The sequence below is a fragment of the Helianthus annuus genome, chromosome 13 (genome assembly GCF_002127325.2).
Source record: "Helianthus annuus cultivar XRQ/B chromosome 13, HanXRQr2.0-SUNRISE, whole genome shotgun sequence".
Classification (NCBI taxonomy): domain Eukaryota; kingdom Viridiplantae; phylum Streptophyta; class Magnoliopsida; order Asterales; family Asteraceae; genus Helianthus; species Helianthus annuus.
The window spans coordinates 71,691,048-71,709,619 of NC_035445.2; the positions used below are offsets into that span (position 1 = coordinate 71,691,048).

General features: G+C 34.1%; 2 protein-coding genes across 2 annotated transcripts; one reads left to right on the top strand and one right to left on the bottom strand.

The window, feature by feature from the left end:
- Positions 1 to 3,264: 3,264 nt before the first annotated feature.
- On the bottom strand, positions 3,265 to 7,019 carry LOC110898144 (serine/arginine-rich SC35-like splicing factor SCL33). Its single transcript, XM_022144899.2, has 6 exons — positions 6,866 to 7,019; positions 5,590 to 5,745; positions 4,888 to 4,965; positions 4,171 to 4,335; positions 3,718 to 3,954; positions 3,265 to 3,571 (listed from the first exon to the last, which is right to left on the bottom strand). The coding sequence occupies exons 2-6, from the start codon at positions 5,736 to 5,738 to the stop codon at positions 3,451 to 3,453; spliced, it is 750 nt and encodes a 249-aa protein (XP_022000591.1). The 5' UTR covers positions 5,739 to 5,745; positions 6,866 to 7,019; the 3' UTR covers positions 3,265 to 3,450.
- Positions 7,020 to 12,697: 5,678 nt separating this feature from the next.
- LOC110898145 (IQ domain-containing protein IQM2) lies at positions 12,698 to 18,294 on the top strand. Its single transcript, XM_022144900.2, has 9 exons — positions 12,698 to 12,928; positions 13,530 to 13,890; positions 13,992 to 14,106; positions 15,618 to 15,683; positions 15,767 to 15,855; positions 16,423 to 16,510; positions 16,589 to 16,828; positions 17,231 to 17,332; positions 17,403 to 18,294. The coding sequence occupies exons 2-9, from the start codon at positions 13,643 to 13,645 to the stop codon at positions 18,069 to 18,071; spliced, it is 1,617 nt and encodes a 538-aa protein (XP_022000592.1). The 5' UTR covers positions 12,698 to 12,928; positions 13,530 to 13,642; the 3' UTR covers positions 18,072 to 18,294.
- Positions 18,295 to 18,572: the final 278 nt, after the last annotated feature.

Below are 18,572 nucleotides of genomic sequence, written 5' to 3' on the forward strand. Positions count from 1 at the left end.
ACGTAATTTTAAACTGGGGGAAAAACCGTAATTTTAAAGTGGATATAAAATAATAAACTGGTGTAAAATCGTAATTTTGAGCCGGGGGAAAAACAAAATTTTATTTTGAACTGGGGCGAAAACGTAATTTTGGCTGAGGGTAAAAAAGTAATTTTTTTACCGAGGGCGAAATCGTATTTTCGGCTTAGTTGGGTGTAAAATCATATTTTTGTTTTGAACTGGGGAAAATCATAATTTTGAACCGAGGGTAAAATGGTAATTTTGAGGTAGGGGAAAACCATATTTTTATTTTTAGCTGGGGGCAAAAAAGTAATTTTAAACTGAGGGTGAAATCGTAATTTTGAACCGAAGGAAAAATCGTAATTTTGAGCTGGGGGCAAAAGCATAATTTTATTTTGAACTGTGGGCGAAGACGTAATTTTAAAGTGGCGGGGAAACCGTAATTTTAAAGCGGGTATAAAAGAAAAAACTGAGGGTAAAATCGTAATTTTTTAACCGATGGCAAAATTGTAATTTTGAGTTGTTGGCAAAAAGGTTATTATATTTTTTAGTTGAGAGTAAAACGTAATTTTAAATGGGGGGCACAACTGTAATTTTAAAGTGGATATAAAATAATAAAATGGTTGATCCAATAGAGAAGGGACGCCCGCCCATTTCGACCAATGACAAGGAAACACTATTCCCGGTCTTTGTATATGTAAGATAACTAGTAGATGCCCCGCCCGCGTTGCAGGGCGATGACCGAATAATTCTCAATCAATTAAAAAAAGACTACTATAATTTTGCTATGAAAAAAAAAAGATGATAAGATCGTAATTTTGGGCTCAGGGCAAAACTGTAATTTTTCAGGACTAATGAGTCAGTGTTAGGCAGCTCCTTGACACGAAAAAAAAAATAAATCGAGTAAACCAATTAAAACAAAAATCCTTTATAGTTTTCCTAAAAAAACTAAAACGATGGGAAAAACGTAATTTTTAACTGAGGGCGAAATCATAATTTTAATTCAGGGATAAAATCATAAATTAAATGAACCTATGGAGGAGTGTCAGGAAGCTGTCGGCTTGACTGTAATTTTACACAGGGGGCAAAATTGTAATTTCACCAGGAAAAAAACAAAAACGATGGACAAAATGTAAATTTAAGTTGAGGGAAAAATCGTAACTTGGCTGTGAGAAAAAAAACTAATGGCAAAACTATAAATTTACACAGGGCAAATTTGTAATTTTGAACCGAGGACAAAATCGAAATTTTTAGCTGGGAGTAAAAACGCTAATTTATTTTTAAGTGAGGGTAAAAACATAATTTTGAGTTGATGGCAAAATCGTATTTGTTAGGGAAAAAAACTAATGGCAAAACTGTAAATTGAAACAGGGCAAAATCGTAATTTTGAACCAAGGGCAAAATCGAAATATTTAGCTGGGAGCAAAAGCGCAAATTTATTTTTAACTGGGGGTAAAAACATATTTTTGAACTAATAGCAAAATCGTAATTTTAAAGCGGTATAAAATCGTAAATTTATTGGGCCAATAGAGAAGTGTCAGACGAGCTGTCTGGCACTATTGAAGTGGCCGCCCATGTGACCCAATAAAAAGGCGGCACTATTCAGTATTCCCGCCGACTTTAAGGATTGTAGTTGTTGAGAATGAGAATGAGAATTGAGAATGAGAATATTGTTATTTATTTATATAATATAATATAATTTACTCGTCTCTCTTTCTTTCGTTTTAAAACAAAATGTGCTCTACAAAAAGAAATCAGTCTCAAACTCATCAAGGGTCAATTTAGTCAACTCTTACATGGCAAGACATGATTCATTGATTTGTCTATGAATCACCTTCAAGTTGGTTTAGTTTCACTGTAGCTAAACATTTGTTCTATTAGCATTAGCATTGCGGCTACAACGATGACATTAATATGTTAACCATATAAAAACGCATTTGTTCTATTTATAGATGGCGAAACGTTATGTGATATGTTAACCATATAAAAACGCATGTTATGACTTATCCGATCTATATCAGTATTACCTATATAAGCATTGCGGCTACAACAATGACATTAATGTGTGGCGCCTGCACATGACATTACATCACACGTTACACACTTGTGACATTAACGTCATTAGACATAGATAAAAAAAGAGTATGTCTCGTTCGCTACGTTGTAGAGTCTTAAAAGTAATTTAGATAGCGATGTAAAGTCTTAAAAATAATTTAGACATAGATAAAAAAAAATATAATAACGTGTCGCACGTTGAGGTGTCAAGTAGAGGTATGGGTGTCAAGTTCGAAAGTGTAGAAACCAACCTTTGTTTTTATAATATATTAAATACATAAATGTGAAATTATGTGTAAATAATTAGTTTCAATGATAAGTATAGTCTAGTAACTCTAGAGTCAAATGTGAGTACTGTCTTTGAGAAAAAGAATAGAACCAAATGTGAGCTACCCATAAAAACCAAATGTGAACATCTACTCATAAAAATAAAATGTGTGAGAAAAAGAAAGGTGTCAGGAATCAAACTCTTGACCTCTATTTTATCAAGTGACACAGAAACCACTGAAGTACAATATGCCAATTTGATTATTTGTTTACGCAAACATTCTTAGATATAATCAAAGGCGGTGGCTTTGATGTGATAGCCACCGACCTTTTGTTTTAAGATATATAATAATAATAATAATAATAATAATAATAATAATAATAATACCGACTTGCAGCCATAAAATAGTTTTTTTACTCGCGTGTCTTATAATTTTATTATTGTTTTAGTAGAATGGGTCAACAACATGTGTATCATCAAATATGTATAATCATTGACTATGCAATATGTGGTTTTTAGCAGATGATCTGAATCTGAATCATCCAGTAAGAGTATGAGAATCACAATTCATCTGTGAGGAGTGGAAGATTACGATCTAGAGTTTGCAATTCAATGACTTATGTTGTGACGAGCATGTGAACACATTCAACAAGGGACACAGGAGACATATGTCAGCTAACACACTCGATGAGGATGGGATACAATTTAGATTATCTTATTCCACAACAATAAGAAAGATATACATCAGATTGCAATCTTTGTTTCTAAGTTCAAGTTGGTTTTTGACTAGTACCAACTGGTTCAGGCTGGTTTTGATGCCTAGACGAAGGCATTTGCCTAGCGCACTAGTCGCGCTTGCCTGAATTTTAAGACCAGAATTTTATTGAGCCTCAACTTTTATCAGAAAAAAGGTCCTGATACTGTGTCTCAGGAATCACAACTGATGCCAATTTTTCTCTGTTCAGAAACTTCAAAGTTTTAACATATCATGAGAACCAACCAAGTCGCAATGTTACCAAATTAAACATCACTTCAGACTTCTAATACACGAGGCTAACAAGTAGTAGTAATTTACATTACATATATAAGACGAGCTTCCAATTTTCCTTCTTTCTGGCCTCAAATGACTAATAACCTTCTGGACTCCTGCTCCTCACCGGGCTGGGACTCCTGCTTACGGATCCATATGGGCTCCTTGACCTTGAGTAAGACCTCTCTCTGTACCTTCTGTCTCGAGGTGAAATGGAACTGTTCCACATTTAATCACATTCATTATCAACTGTTTTTAATGGATAAATCAATATTTTAATGACAAACTATTTATTAATAAGAGATGAACTAAAGAGTAGCGGCTCATTTTGCCCCTTTAGTACAGATGAGGAATTAGTGCATACCGAGAGTAGCGGCCCCGCCTAGGGGAAGGAGAATAGTAACTAGGACTACGATGGTACGACCTTTCATGGCCCCGCCTAGGGGAAGGAGAATAGTAACTTGGACTGCGATGATATGACCTTCCACGGCCCCGCCTAGGGGAAGGAGAATAGTAACTTGGACTGCGATGGTATGACCTCCCACGACCTGGTGAACGAGAATAACGGCTGGATGATCCTCTACGGTCATATGAAATTCCCCTGTCATGATTTTTATTATTAGCAAAACGATTGTACAAATTATGAAAAACTATCTAGAAAATTCTGAGCAATTTAAACAGCAATTTTCAATCCATTTCCTTTATAGTTAATATTTATAAGATTACCCATCGAACCAAATCTAGCCAGTTTCAAGTACATTGGTGTTAATACAACACAAAAAAGAGAATATTTCATTATTTGACACACAATACTGACCTAGAGCGTTCTCTTGCCCTCATTTCTGAAGGCTTTTTCCGATTTTCCTCAGCAAACACAACTGTCAGCTCTCTACCAAGAAGAACTTGACCATCCATATGATATTTGGCCTCAGCAGCATCATCTGGGTCGACATACTGAACAAAACCAAAACCACGTGGCTCTCTGCGGAAAAAAAAAACATTACCAAACGTCATTATATACTAACGACTTAAGAAACATGCATATACAAGGCCATGTATGCAAAATTGCACATACAAACAGCATGTCTCTTAAGTTTACTATTAACCACATACCATGAATATATATATAATTCAAAAGAAACGAAAAGAGTGAAGGCGAGAGAAAAGTCCTAGCAAATGCTGTCTCCAATAAATGATACAAAAATATGGCTGCTAACCTTGTGTAGTCAAGGTTATTATGTAAAGTTCTTCAACACTTGAACTTCTTCATTATGTAACATAAACAACTTCAATCTTCATCTAAATAAAATCACCTTGACAGAAGTCTTGATTACTTCATGTCTTCAACACTTTCAATAAACAAACCAATGCCCATAAAAATTTATAATTTATAATGTAATAAGCCACCACCACCATACAGTTGAATGAGTGAATGTATTTGTTCTAATTGATTTGATCGGGTTAATTGTTGGTTTTATAAAGAGGAATAATAACAGGTAAAATGTTCTTAGACTGCTAAAGATCATTAACTAACCCAGTATAATAGTCACGCGGTAAGTAAACATCCTTCAGGGGTCCAAACTCTCCAAATGGTCCACGAAGATCTTCTGGTCTGCAGATAAACAAATCTTTGATTAAAAGAATGTTTTGTATCATTTACCATGATAGTAGAACAGCTATCAGAGGAAAGCTGAATGATTAGTTCTTATGTACAGCTTCCAGCATCAACTTTTTGGTGCTGATTTAAGGGCGTCAATATTTGTATCTGAAGTAGATACATGATACAATATTGAAATACAGATTATTGATTGAACTTGTACTAAACAAAAATGAGAAGAAAGGTTATATTAGCCAAACTTTTTGGAACTAAAAACTAAAATCATCTCTCAGATATTAATTTGAAGAAAGAATAAATTCAATATCCAAAATCAAAAGATTAATCCTTTCATCATATTGAACAGATTTGAGTTCCACATCTACCAAAATAATGATTAATAGATGAAAAGATGTGACGAAATATTTTCAAAACCATGTCTACCAATCAGCAATATTTATTTCTTAAAATCAAATACTTTAAGTTACAAAGTTCAAAAAGTTTTTCTCTTAAATATCAAATATCGAAAACAATAAAAATATTTCCATGTGGGATGAAACACAGCTAGAAGAAATCAACAATACAATTACGGTGACTCAGTGAGTCGTAAAAACAAGGTTATAAGCAGAAATCAGAACAAACCTACAACCACGGCCAAGGTTGCGAACCAAAAGGCTAGTAGGAAGATCTCTAGCACGACCAGCATAACGACCCCTGGGACTAGGACTTCGGTGGCTTCTGCTTCGGTATCTTGGTGGTGAAGGGCTGTAGCTGTAACTTCTGCCTCTCATTTTCAACCTGCGTATGAAATCAAGCGCATGTGAGTAAAATACAACCATAACCAGCTGCATTACAAATTATATATACCAGATGTCAAAAACCAACGTGGTGAATAGTACCCCATTAAATTTCTAACACGTGTCAATATATCCTAAAATAGCATGTCTTTATTTATTTCCTTATAATCTAAAATATATTTATTTCTATGGTGAATAGTACCCCATAGCCTTTTGTGTGCTTTCTAAAGAAATAGATTGTAATATGTTATTAAAAAGCAATCCTTCTACGGTTATCTTTTTAATATTTTACTTGGGATTAATTTATAGTTAACTTTTTATCTTTCTAATTTTATAGTTTACTTTTTATCTTTCTAATTATTAAACTATTTTATGCTATATATTAAAACCAATCGAGTGAATTATTTTTACGTTTTCTCTTTCCGTTGCTACAACAAAATGTTAGTAGCATGACAAATCAAACCAATACCGACCAAATTTCCGTTATAACGTTATTCAATTAATTTAAAAATAACGAAAAATATAACACAATCAATAGCACTAGCATCAGGTCCACTGTCTTAACTATAACAAAAAAACAATAAAAAGTAAAAAAAAAAAAAAAAAAAAGATCTAACAAACATGACGTAAATACAAAATGATTTTAAGAACCACGAATTGAAGCATGCATCAAACAATAACAAACATCGAAGAAATCAATTGTTAAGAATACTGAAAAACAATCAATCCAACACTCATATAAACATCAAAAGATCATCCATAACAATTAACAAAATTCTACATAATTTCGTAGAAATCGTAACTTTTCAAACAAAATTTCATCGATGTGTTTATATAACAATAAAAAATAACGAATCAGGCATTCAAATCAACAAACATGCAGCGAGATCTAACCGATCTAACCTCACAATCTGTACAACTGAAACAAAATTCAAATTATTTCAATCGGAATTGCATCGATATGATCAAAATAACAAACAGGATAAGAATCCGTCATCCGAATCAATAAACATGCAGCGAGATCTAACCGATTACGTAACAGAAATCACTGAAACAAATTTCACAGTTCGTACAATTGAAACAAAATTCAAATTCACTGAAACAAAATTCACAGTTCGTACCTTGAATGAAGACGATCGATCGATCAATATCCGTGCCCTAATTCGCCGTGAATAGATTGATTTTATGAAATGGAATACAATTTGGGGATTTTATTTTCGAGAACATATCGAGAAGCTTCTACATATTCTAAAACGGTTAAAGTGTTCATTTACGGTCCTTAAGGTACCAACTTTAGCTGTTATAGTCTGAAACTTCAGTATTTTGTCATTTTAAGTCCTCTGAGAATCTAGTGTTGGTAAAGCACCCCCTGTATTTTAGAAAGTGAATTAGTTAGGGGTAGTTAGATGGTGTGAGCCGAGAATGTGGAAAATTAAAGAGATTTGACTTGACTAGAACATATTCAAAACAAATAGAGCATCTTTGTTTTTTTATCTTTGTTTTTGTTTAGATGTGTGATGTGAAAAGGATTGATGTGAAAAGGAATATAAATTGTTTAGATGTATGATGTGAAAAGTAAATAAGTTGTAAGGCGTAAAAATAAAAGTATGACTCGATAAAATAATAGGTCGTGAGTTTATTGTTGAAATGAATGTATGTGAAATTGTGTTAACAACTAATGAATGATGATACAGCCCGAGACTTGATTTACTTTTCATTTGATGCATTTGAACTCGGTACTCATCCCTTAGTTGTTATGTTTATTTGTTCAATGTCCTAATTATTATGATTTAATATCTATGTAGTTTTTCTCTAAGAAGCTCTACTGCCCAACCAAATATGTAGTTTTTCTCTAAGAAGCTCTACTGCCCAACCAAAGTTGGACTGGCTATAATTATCCATCTACTATAATAAAAAAAAACCAACTTTTGGACACGTGTCATTCATTGAAGGTACCGTCAAATCTATATTTATCTTATATTAACTAAATAAATATAAATTAATATTAAATTTTATCATACTTTAATAAAATATTCTTCTCAAATCTAAATTGTTAAGTTAATATATTTTTAAAACAAATACCTCTCTTTCCTACTTATCTTATATTAAATATATAAATAATAAATTAATATTAAATGTTATTCTAATTTATTAAAAGTATAACTTTTTTTATTATTTGGTATACAAAATTATATTTATTCAACTCGTGTAAAACGCGGGGTTTTTAAGGATATAATTTTTTTTTATTATTTGGTAGATTTTTCAACCCGACTATACACTGTTTTTTAAAGATACGACGTTTTTAGTATTTAATATACAAAATTACATTTATTTAATATGTGTAATACACATGGTTTTTAAAGATATAACTCTTTTTTAAATCTATTCAACACGTGTAATATACGGGGTTTTTAAGGATGTACTTTTTTATTATTTGGTAGATTTTTCAACCCAATTATACACGGGTTTTTTAAAGATACGACGTTTTTAGCATTTATTTAATCTGTGTAATACACATGGTTTTTAAAGATATAACTTTTTTATTATTTGATATATAAAATTACATTTATTTAACCCGTACAATATACAGGGTTCATAAAGATATAATTTTTTTATTATTTAATATATAAAATTATATAAATTCAACCCGTGTAATACACGGGGTTCTAACCTAATTTATTTAATATATAAATTTATGAGATTTTTGTTGTATGTAGTCTAAAAAGTGAATTCATTACAATGTTCTTGTTTGAGTTGCATTAGACCACCCGTAGTGGTAAACAAGAATAATGCCCTAACATGGGGCATTATACGACATGTGGTATCCTAGTCACATATGGGGCATTATAGCAAAAGAGGCGTAGTGGGGCATTATTCCAATAACGCCCATTCAATCATTTGACAATTATTTTTTTTTTAATTTAAAACATAAAGTCTTCATTAATTTAAAATAAAAATTACAATACTTGAAAAAAAAATACCAAAAAAACAGAAAATTAAAAAAACCGAAAAAAAAAACAGAAAAAAAATCTAAAAAAAAATAGATGATCTAAAGTCCATATTTTCTCGTATTTTTTGGCGACGCATTTGAGGTCGTGAATGTCTTGGAGACGACGGTTCATCTCCTCGAAATCATCCTTTAAGTCGAGATCGGAAGACGACTCGACCGTTTTTTTCCCGGTTCCCTTTCTTCTACCGGTGGGTCGGACCAACTCTTCTTGAATTCCCTCGTCAACGTCCACCGCTTCATTTAAATCAACATTGCGGGCATCCGATGTCGGAGTTGACGGGTCAGCGGAGGATGATGTTTTTGACCTTTTAGCCCGACGTCTACTACTTGACGTCATTGGATTAACTAGCGCCCACTTTGGACTTTTTCGTAGTAGCTCCCAACACTTATAGTACGTGAAAGGGCATTTCGTCCTATCGAACTCCTCCAAAGTCTTTGTTAAAACCCCGACGTCACATTCACCGCTCGGACGATTATCGTAGTTACGTTGGTAAACTTCTTGGAACGCGTGACACTTGTTGTTGATGTCTCCATTTGCTAGAAATTGAATCTTTGTCCCGATGTTCGCCTTGACCCCACGAGCTAAAAAAGAGTGCACGAACTCTATCCCAAAAAACGGGGCCCGTTTGAAAGTTTGCTACAAATTAAAAAAAAAATTAAAAATATAAGTTGAAATTAAAAAAAATAAAAAAACAGAAAATAAAAAAATAGAAAAAAAACAGAATAAAAAAACAGAATAAAAAATAAAAATATAAGTTACCGGTATCTTCGTCCTCCGAAATGTCGAGCGACGCCCGAGTCAACGTGTATTCCTCGTCCTTCATCCATTTAATGGTTTTTTTTTGTACGTCGAGGTTCGTCCTTTTCCTTCTTCTTATGCGACCTTCTGCCGCGTTTCGATTTGTCTTGCACCGGTTCGGGTTGCGTCTCCGGCACGACATCGACATCGGGTTCGGATTCGGGTTCGGGTTGTGACGGTTGCGACCCGCCGGCTTGACCATAGCCGTAGGTGGGAGGTACAAACAGAGTGGCGCCAGTCAAGTAAGCCGCGTACGGTAAAAAGCTTGGGTCCATGTCTTGAAGGTTATACGGGTTTTGCGGTTGCGTTGTGTTCGGGTTCGTGGGTCTTGCGGGGCCACCAAAAGGGGGTCGGTATGGATGCATGCTTGTAAAAAAATAGGAGAAAGTAGGTGTTTTTTATAAAGTAATAGAAGAAAGTGGGAGAGAAAGTAGGAGGATTTTTATAAAAAAATGGAGAAAAAGGGTTGATATATATATATATAGTGGGTAAAATTTTGAATTAAAAAAAATAAAAATAAAAACTTTTGACCGTTTGCCAACGGTCGAATCTCGCAACCCAACAACAATTCAGCGTTTTAATAAACATGCCGGAGCCAATTTTTTTCAAAAAAAACGCCCGGTAACGCCGCATGTAGTGGAGGAGCAGGCGTTTTCTGGCGTTTTTTTTGAAATTTAAAAAAAAAACGCCCCATTACGGGGACTTATAAGTTATTACTATAAACATATCAAACAAAATCTATTATCCTCACATAACAATCATCAAGCATGGTTCAATAATAATCATCAAACATAATGGCCATTCTCCAACATTTCATATATCCTATAATAATTGGTGTTTGATTTACAAATCTAGTCAATTAGTATAAATATATTTTCTTAATTATTAATGATATAATCTCCAATCATATGGCATAATCTGAGGAATTATATGCAGGGAAACATTGGGTTTTTCAGCTAAAATAAATTAAAATACTTTTTTTATTTGTAGGAAACTTGATAGTACTATATTGTTTACATAATAAATTAATATATGAAATACATTATCCACAATTAAAGAATATTCTAATCTGCGTCTTCAACATGATCTTATACAATATAGAAGCAGTAGTATTGCCGGAGTAACTATCAAGCCTGAAATTCACCATGGAAAATGTGTTATGTCTTCTTCAGAGTATACAAAGTTTCCCAAAATGTTCGAGTTGTAACACCTAGAATATTGAGCCACAAATTTCTTCTTAAGAAAAGACCAAAGCATGAGTTATGATAAGTGTTGGTTGATGCTAGAACCTAACCGGAAGGGAAACAAAAAGACAGAGTGACTGGAAAGAGCCCAAAACTTCAAATCAGCATATATCGGTTAGGAGATGAGTCACCGTAGCCATAATATATATAAAACCTGGGTTATTAAAAAATGCGGATGTAAAATGGGGCTTAACAGACCCATACCCCAAGCCTCGAGGTCTGCTAATGCATGGTTGACACGTGTATCTAACTAACCATGCATGATGGATGTCCACCATCGAAACCCCTAACGGTCAATCACTGCGCCTAGGACAACCTATAAATAAGCCTTTAAAGCTCTCATTTCATGTGTTTAGTTTTACAAACTTCCCTAGTGGGAGACTCCCGGACTTGCGAAACCCCTTTGGGGTGCTGGGAGCTAGACACTTTTGGTGCATGGGTCAAGGGAAATTTGCATCAACTGTCATAAATTATTACTCTGTTACTTTGCCCACTAGATTAGGAATGGTTTTCAAAATAGGACCTTAGGGTCATGGTTAGGACAAGCACTCTGTAACTTAACCTTAGTTATGCTTAGACTAATCACCCGTGTTTAACCAAGGTAGGTTTGTCCAAAGCCAACAGCAACAAGGACTAATTGGACCATTGTCTACAATCGTCTTGGTCTTAGACATGGGACCATGTTGTGATTAGTCATGAGAACACATGGAGCTAGGGTGAATGATTGTTGTATTACCCAACTGGAGGTTGACATGTTTGATTTGTAAAACTAACTGACATTATAGGTGTTTGTTAAGTTGATGTTAAATAACTATATTACAATTACATTACAAATTACAATTACAAATTACAAATTCCATTAAAGTATGTATAGATGAATAGTTACACACGTCCTCTCTTCCTCACAAGTTACAAACTCACAATCACAACTGTTTGTCATTAACAATTCATTAAATATTATTGTTACAACTGTACCACTAAGGACCATTTATTGTTGCAATATTGTTGTTACAACTCAACTAGAATTAAATCCATGGTTAATGTCCCTCTTACAACAAAGTATTACTCAACCCCATTATGCCTTTGTGTTGCGGTGGCATATCCGAATGCCTACAAGATTATAATGACAGTGTATTCAATGGCATGAAGTCATTACAAATCTTATAACTTTATCACCTAGAGTCCATATCATTTGACGAATTTCTATCATTTAAAGTTATTACGAGCATGGTTGCAAGCAAAAGTCGCTAGGCGTTCCCTAGTCGGTCGATCGGGGAGTTGAGAGTAGTCGGCCTAGGCGGAGAGTACTCGAACATGTTAAATTATAAAGAAATTAGTTTTTGGAAATTAAATTTAGGTCAAATAACATAATTTTACTAATATTTATAACAAAACACGTGAAAATGATATTCATTATTTTTTTTAAAATATGATAGGCATAGAAATCATGCATTATTTTCTTTAAGTCAAACTCGGATCGAGTTGACATGCTAGATCCGATTCTGGCCGAGGTTGACCACGTTTGATCGATTTCGAGTAATTAGGCAGAGTTGAAGAAACTCGCTCGGCAACCTACTTTATAGCGATTACTCGGGGAGTACTCGGCCTTGGATACCTTATTTTACAACCATGATTACAAAGGTATGAGTCAAAATATCCAATTATTTCCTATTTTTGTTTCTTTATATTTGTACTTATTTGGAAAGAAAAGTGATTTAGACCTTTAGTTAACTTCCAAATCATACCACTTAAAAAAAAACAACACATGTAACACGACCCAATCCATTTCCCCTGTTCATAACAAAATTGAATTCCAAAATAGTTTAAACAAAACACATGTAACACGAGATAATATTATGAATTCATCACCCCTGTTCATCTAATTTACTGCAACCAAACCAGGCCCAGGTCCCCATGACCACTGCCACGTGGTTGGAACCACTCTATTTCTTCATATATCATTCATCATCGTCCCCATTGTGGGTGCCCTAATAATAATATTGATCATAAATAAAAACCTGCAGGTTACAGCTATTGCATTCCCAACATTATCAACATAAAGACACCACTTGTGTTTGTTTGATCCATATTTGAAACATTTCCAGAAAAAAAAACAAAGCTTCTTCATAAGGTAATATATTTACACATTTGCCATTTACCATTTACTTATTATTGTTCTTTATGTTATGATGATCTTTTTGTTGAAATTCTGAAATGGGTATTGAAAAGTTTGAATTTTGACATATGGGTTTTGTTTGTTTATGATTATAAATTTGTGGGTTACCATTTTCTTGATTTTTTTTATCAAAATATGAAATGGGTGATCTAAATCTTGAATTTTGGCTCATGGGTTGTGCTTGCAATAAGTTTGATAATTTCATGCTTAATTATCTTCTGTTTTACATATAATATCCTCTTTTTTATTGATTATAAATATAAATTTATAATATATATAAAAAGCCATTAATTGAGCTTTGTTATCTGTTAATTTGCATGCATTGAGCTAGTTGTAACATCAAGTACCACTCAATTAGGGTTCTTGTTATATGCTGGATAGGATTCAATTACATTATTTGTTATTTAGTGGGGTGGCCCCCATGTGAAATTAAATTCAGTGTGGGAACAGAAAATGGATGTTTTACCTAACATGTTTAATTTGTGTCATCTTGAAAGTTGACATTTATACACTTAATTTTTTTAATATGTATTTGAGGATTTCTTCCACATACCAGGTTAATTTACAAAAGGTTGCTGATCTCACACATACCTAAAACACGAATTGTTTATACGAACGATAATATAAATAGTCATCGCGATACATATATCAATGTCACCAAGATGAAAGATGGTTCTTCGGGGATCTTTAAGCTTTAGTGGGAAAAAAATGGACACTGTTCTTTCCATTAAATCCTCTTCTTCGGCGAAAACGTTCGAAAATACATTGCCCGACGCGAGTTTTATTGCGCCTGAATCTCCACTGCCCGAGGCTCTTACAAACCGCCATCTTGCAGCATTGAAGCTGCAGAAAACGTATAAAAGTTTCAGAACCAGAAGACAGTTAGCTGATTGTGCAATACTAGTGGAGCATAGATGGTTAGTACTTAGTGTTTAGTGATCTTGAATCACTTGCATCGGGTACAAGTCTGTTAGAGCGGGATTGTTGAAGTATTGAAACTTTGACTTTTTTTATGTAGGTGGAAACTGTTAGATTTTGCGGTGCTTAAGTGCAGTTCGGTATCATTCTTTGAAATTGAAAAACCAGAAACCGCTGTTTCTCGTTGGTCAAGAGCACGAACTAGAGCCGCAAAGGTACATATTTCTTTCTAAAGGTTGGGTAACTGGTCATTCGAGTCGGGCCTTCCTTTTTATATTTTATGAGTTATTATAAGATTATAGATAGGCATGTAAACGAACTGTACGTTCATGAACTAATCATGAACTTGTTCGGTGGGAAGTTCGTTTATTTAATAAATGAACGAACATGAACACAATATTTTGTTCATTTAATTAAACGAACGAACATGAAGACACGTATTGTTCGTTCATTTATGTTCGTGAACGTCCATTTATTTTTGTTCATTTATGTTCGTTTGTTTATGTTTGTTCGTTTATGTTCGTTTCAATTTAAATTCATAAGTAGTTATATTTACTAAACATAAAATGAACTTTCTAACTACTTATATAAATATAACTAATGGGTAATTGGCTTTCTAGTAATAAAAATGGGTTTTCCAATGGAATTTATCGTAATTAATCACTAATTTATATAAAAAATACTTTATGTTCGATTATGTTTAGTCAGTTATACTCATTTGTGTTTATTTATGTTTGTTTTCAATTAAGTTCAATTGTGTTGTTTATTGTTTGTTAATTTATGTTCGTTAAGTTTGTTTAGGTTTTAAACGAACGAACATAAACGAACACGAACATGCCCTATATATATATATATATATATATATATATATATATATATATATATATATATATATATAGTGGAGGGTTCAAATGAGAAGAAATTCTTTGTAAGAAGAAAAAAGAAGAAATTTCAACCAATAGAAATGCTTCATTAGATTTCATTTAATATTTGTACTTAATGTAACTATAAGGGTATATTAGTAAACTTACATACATCATTAATTGGTAGTTTCATCTTTAATAATTAAATATATTAAATTTGTAACTTATTTTTAAGATATATATTTTTCACAAAAAATAAAAATAAAATTTCATTTATAGTGTAGGATAAAAATAGAAGCTAATGAATAGTAATTTTAATATTATAATAATATATAGTTTTTTAATACTTTTATTATTTTAATATAATATTAATAGTTATTTTCTTTACTTTTTAACTTTAATCATTTTTTTAATATCACGGGTTGGGATAAGCTAGGTGTCAAGCGATATCGAGCCAGTACTGGTATCGAAAATACCGGTACGGTCCTGTTCGGTATCGGTACATGAAGGTAAAAACCGACACTAATACAGAAAACACCAAAAGTTGGTGCCGAATTGATATTGGAAATCTTTTGGTTCGTTTTCTTAATAAACGAACATGAACAAAAAGTGTGTCCGATTATATGTTTGTGTTTGTGTTCGGTTAAAGTTAAATGGACACACACGAACGTGCCTCTGTTCGTGTTTGTTTGGTTCATTTACGGGCCTAATTATAGAGATAATAGTGTCAAAATAATTTGTAAAAATAAATTGATTTTGGAGGGTTTAAGCATTTGAGATAACGTTGGATGATAAATGACTTGTGTGACATGGTCAACCCATTTGACCCGTTTCCTTATTAGTTATGTTTCATAATTTTGCAGGTCGGAAAAGGGTTGTCACAACATGCAAAGGCATGTAAACTTGCTTTACAACATTGGCTTGAAGCAGTAAGTCTTTTCATTCTTGACTACTTGAAGTCCGATTTTGGAATTAGATTTTAGTGATATAAATTTGCTTATTTATGAAACAGATTGATCCCCGACATCGCTACGGTCATAATCTTCATTTTTATTACGTCAAATGGCTTCATTGCCAAAGTAGGCAGCCCTTTTTCTACTGGTAAGATTGGATCTAAACGAACGTAAATAAGCGAACATAAATGAACGAGCATAATTACATAAACGAACGTTCGTGAACATAAATGAACGAACAAAACGTGTGTTCATATTCATTCATTTAATCAAATGAACAAAAAAGTTGTTCATGTTCGTTCGTTCGTTTTATGTAAATAAACGAACTTCCCGCTGAACAGTTCATGAACGTTCGGTTCGTTTACAGGCCTAGCTGGAGGTGGCAATTTTGACCTGTATACTTATAGATGGATCAATATAGGTTGTGTATTATCTCAAACGGGTCAACTCAAAAAGTTTAGCTAAATGAAAAACAATTCAATGGGCCGACACATACCGAAAATACCACATTATCAATTTATGAAAACGTAAAACTAGACAAAAACGTGTTTGTGGGTCAACCCAGCCTAGCTCGTTCGACCCGTACTTAGAATATATTTTTCAACAGAAGTTTATTTTGACCCGTTACCCAACTCACATGACCTGTCTATCTAGTCATCTCTAAAAAAAACATATCTGAGTCGAGTAAATCGCATATTTTACGACACCATATTAGGCTTGACATAGGGGAAGGCAAAGAAGTGAATCTTGAAAAATGCGCGCGTCCAAAGCTTCAACAACAATGCATCAAGTATTTAAGTCCCGTAAGTTTTATACACTTTGCGCTTGCACGTGTGCTTTCTTTGAGCAACATACACTAAACCGAAATTTGTAAAATTCAGATAGAGCGGGAGGCTTATGAGGTTACCGTGGAAGACGGGAAGTTTATGTATAAATTGAGCAGGGAACTTATCGATACACGAAAGGGGCCCGCTAATACCAAGTGGATATTTGTGCTTAGCACGTCGAATATTTTGTATGTCGGGAAGAAACACAAAGGCAAATTTCAACACTCGAGTTTTTTGGCTGGTGGAGCTACATTGTCTGCGGGACAATTGGTGGTTACAGATGGGATCTTGAAGGTGTGTTTACATAATATAGTGGGTGGGATTGGGCGGGTCGGGTAATGAATCAAAACGGGTCGTTATCTTGTAACGATAGTAACGGTCGGGTCAACTTGAAACACTTTTATCCAAATTATTAACCTTTTGTAAAGAGTAGAATGCCATTTTCGTCCCTGAGGTTTGGCCAGTTTTGCGACTTTCGTCCAAAGGTTTGTTTTTCCGCATCTGGATCCAAAAGATTTGAAATCTTGCCATTTTCATTCGGCTCGTTAACTCCATCCATATTTCTCCGTTAAGTCAGGGGTATTTTCGTCTTTTTTATTAACTTAAAGAGCAATTCGGTCTTTTTCACATTATGCTAAATGCCTTTTTTAAGTTAACAATCTTAAAAAGAGGTTAATATCAATTTCATGTTGATAGGCTGTCTGGCCTCACAGTGGACATTACCTTCCAACCGACGAAAACTTTGACGCCTTCATGTCGTTTCTCGAGCAACATCAAATTAATGTCCAAACTATCAAGGTAAGATCATTCCAATCTAGTGACTTGTACCAAAATACGTGTTGATCTAAAGTACGTGTTGATCATGCAGAAAAGCCCGGTTGATGAGGATGAAGTTACCAATGAAAAAGTATCCGGATACGAGATGCGAAACTGTGTATCCGAGCCTGATTTCTCTTCAACTACAGACGAAACCGAACCAAAATGCAACTACCGCAAAGACTCTAGACCACCAAGATTGTCAAAAAGCTTGAAGCCAACGGTCACTACACTCGAAATCCCGAAAAAGGAAGACATCGTTTTAGCCTTCCAAACGAAAGAGCCCGAGCCCATGCCTGAGCCCGAACCTGATAGCTGCTCGGAGAACGATGACGAAGCAGCTGAGGAACTGTTGTCGAGTATTCAACTCATGGCGTCAAAACGGAATCTGTTTGATTTCGGGGAAGAAGCGTGCGCTGACCCGATCCCGAAAGAAAAGATTATGCAAAGGATAAATTCGCATAAGGAAACGAAGTCGTTTCAACTGGCTAAGCATCTTAGTTGTCGGTGGTCAACGGGTGCTGGCCCGCGAATTGGTTGTGTACGAGACTACCCGTCGGAGTTACAGTTTCAGGCTTTGGAAGAAGTGAGTTTGCAACCTAAGCACTCTTCTTGGAGATTAGCTTATAGTTATAGTAATGGTGGGCGTCAAGAAAGAAGCGATAGGATGACGAAAGCTCAGTCGATGAAAAATGTAACCTCGTCGAATATGGAACTATGAGAAACATATCGTTTCGAGTTTTCAAGTCATCTTCAAAATTAGTGTCTATAAGAGGGTGATATGTAAAGAATACAAAGGGATGAAGGGATTTTGAATGATTACTCGGTAAAAAAACCAATATGTAAGAGTAGTGGCGGAGCCACGTAGCGAGGATCGGTGTCACCCGACACCGATCTATTTTGTGTGCTATATAGAACGTGTAATATGAAATTTCCGAACGACACCAATGTTTCTTTTACTACTGACACAATTGATTTTGTTAAAATAATTGACCCTGTCGACATGAAAAACTATATATATATATATATATATTTTACTAACGGAAAATAATTATAAAAACTTTCTACCTAAAAAAACACATTTATACTTTATTAGTTGAGTTCATTTTTCTAATATATAGTCCATTTTTCTGGGTCCGCCATTGAGACGGACGCCTTTTGGTTGTAAATAGAGCAATGTCTCGCATACGTGAAGCTCTCACAACTCAGCTGTCGGGATCTA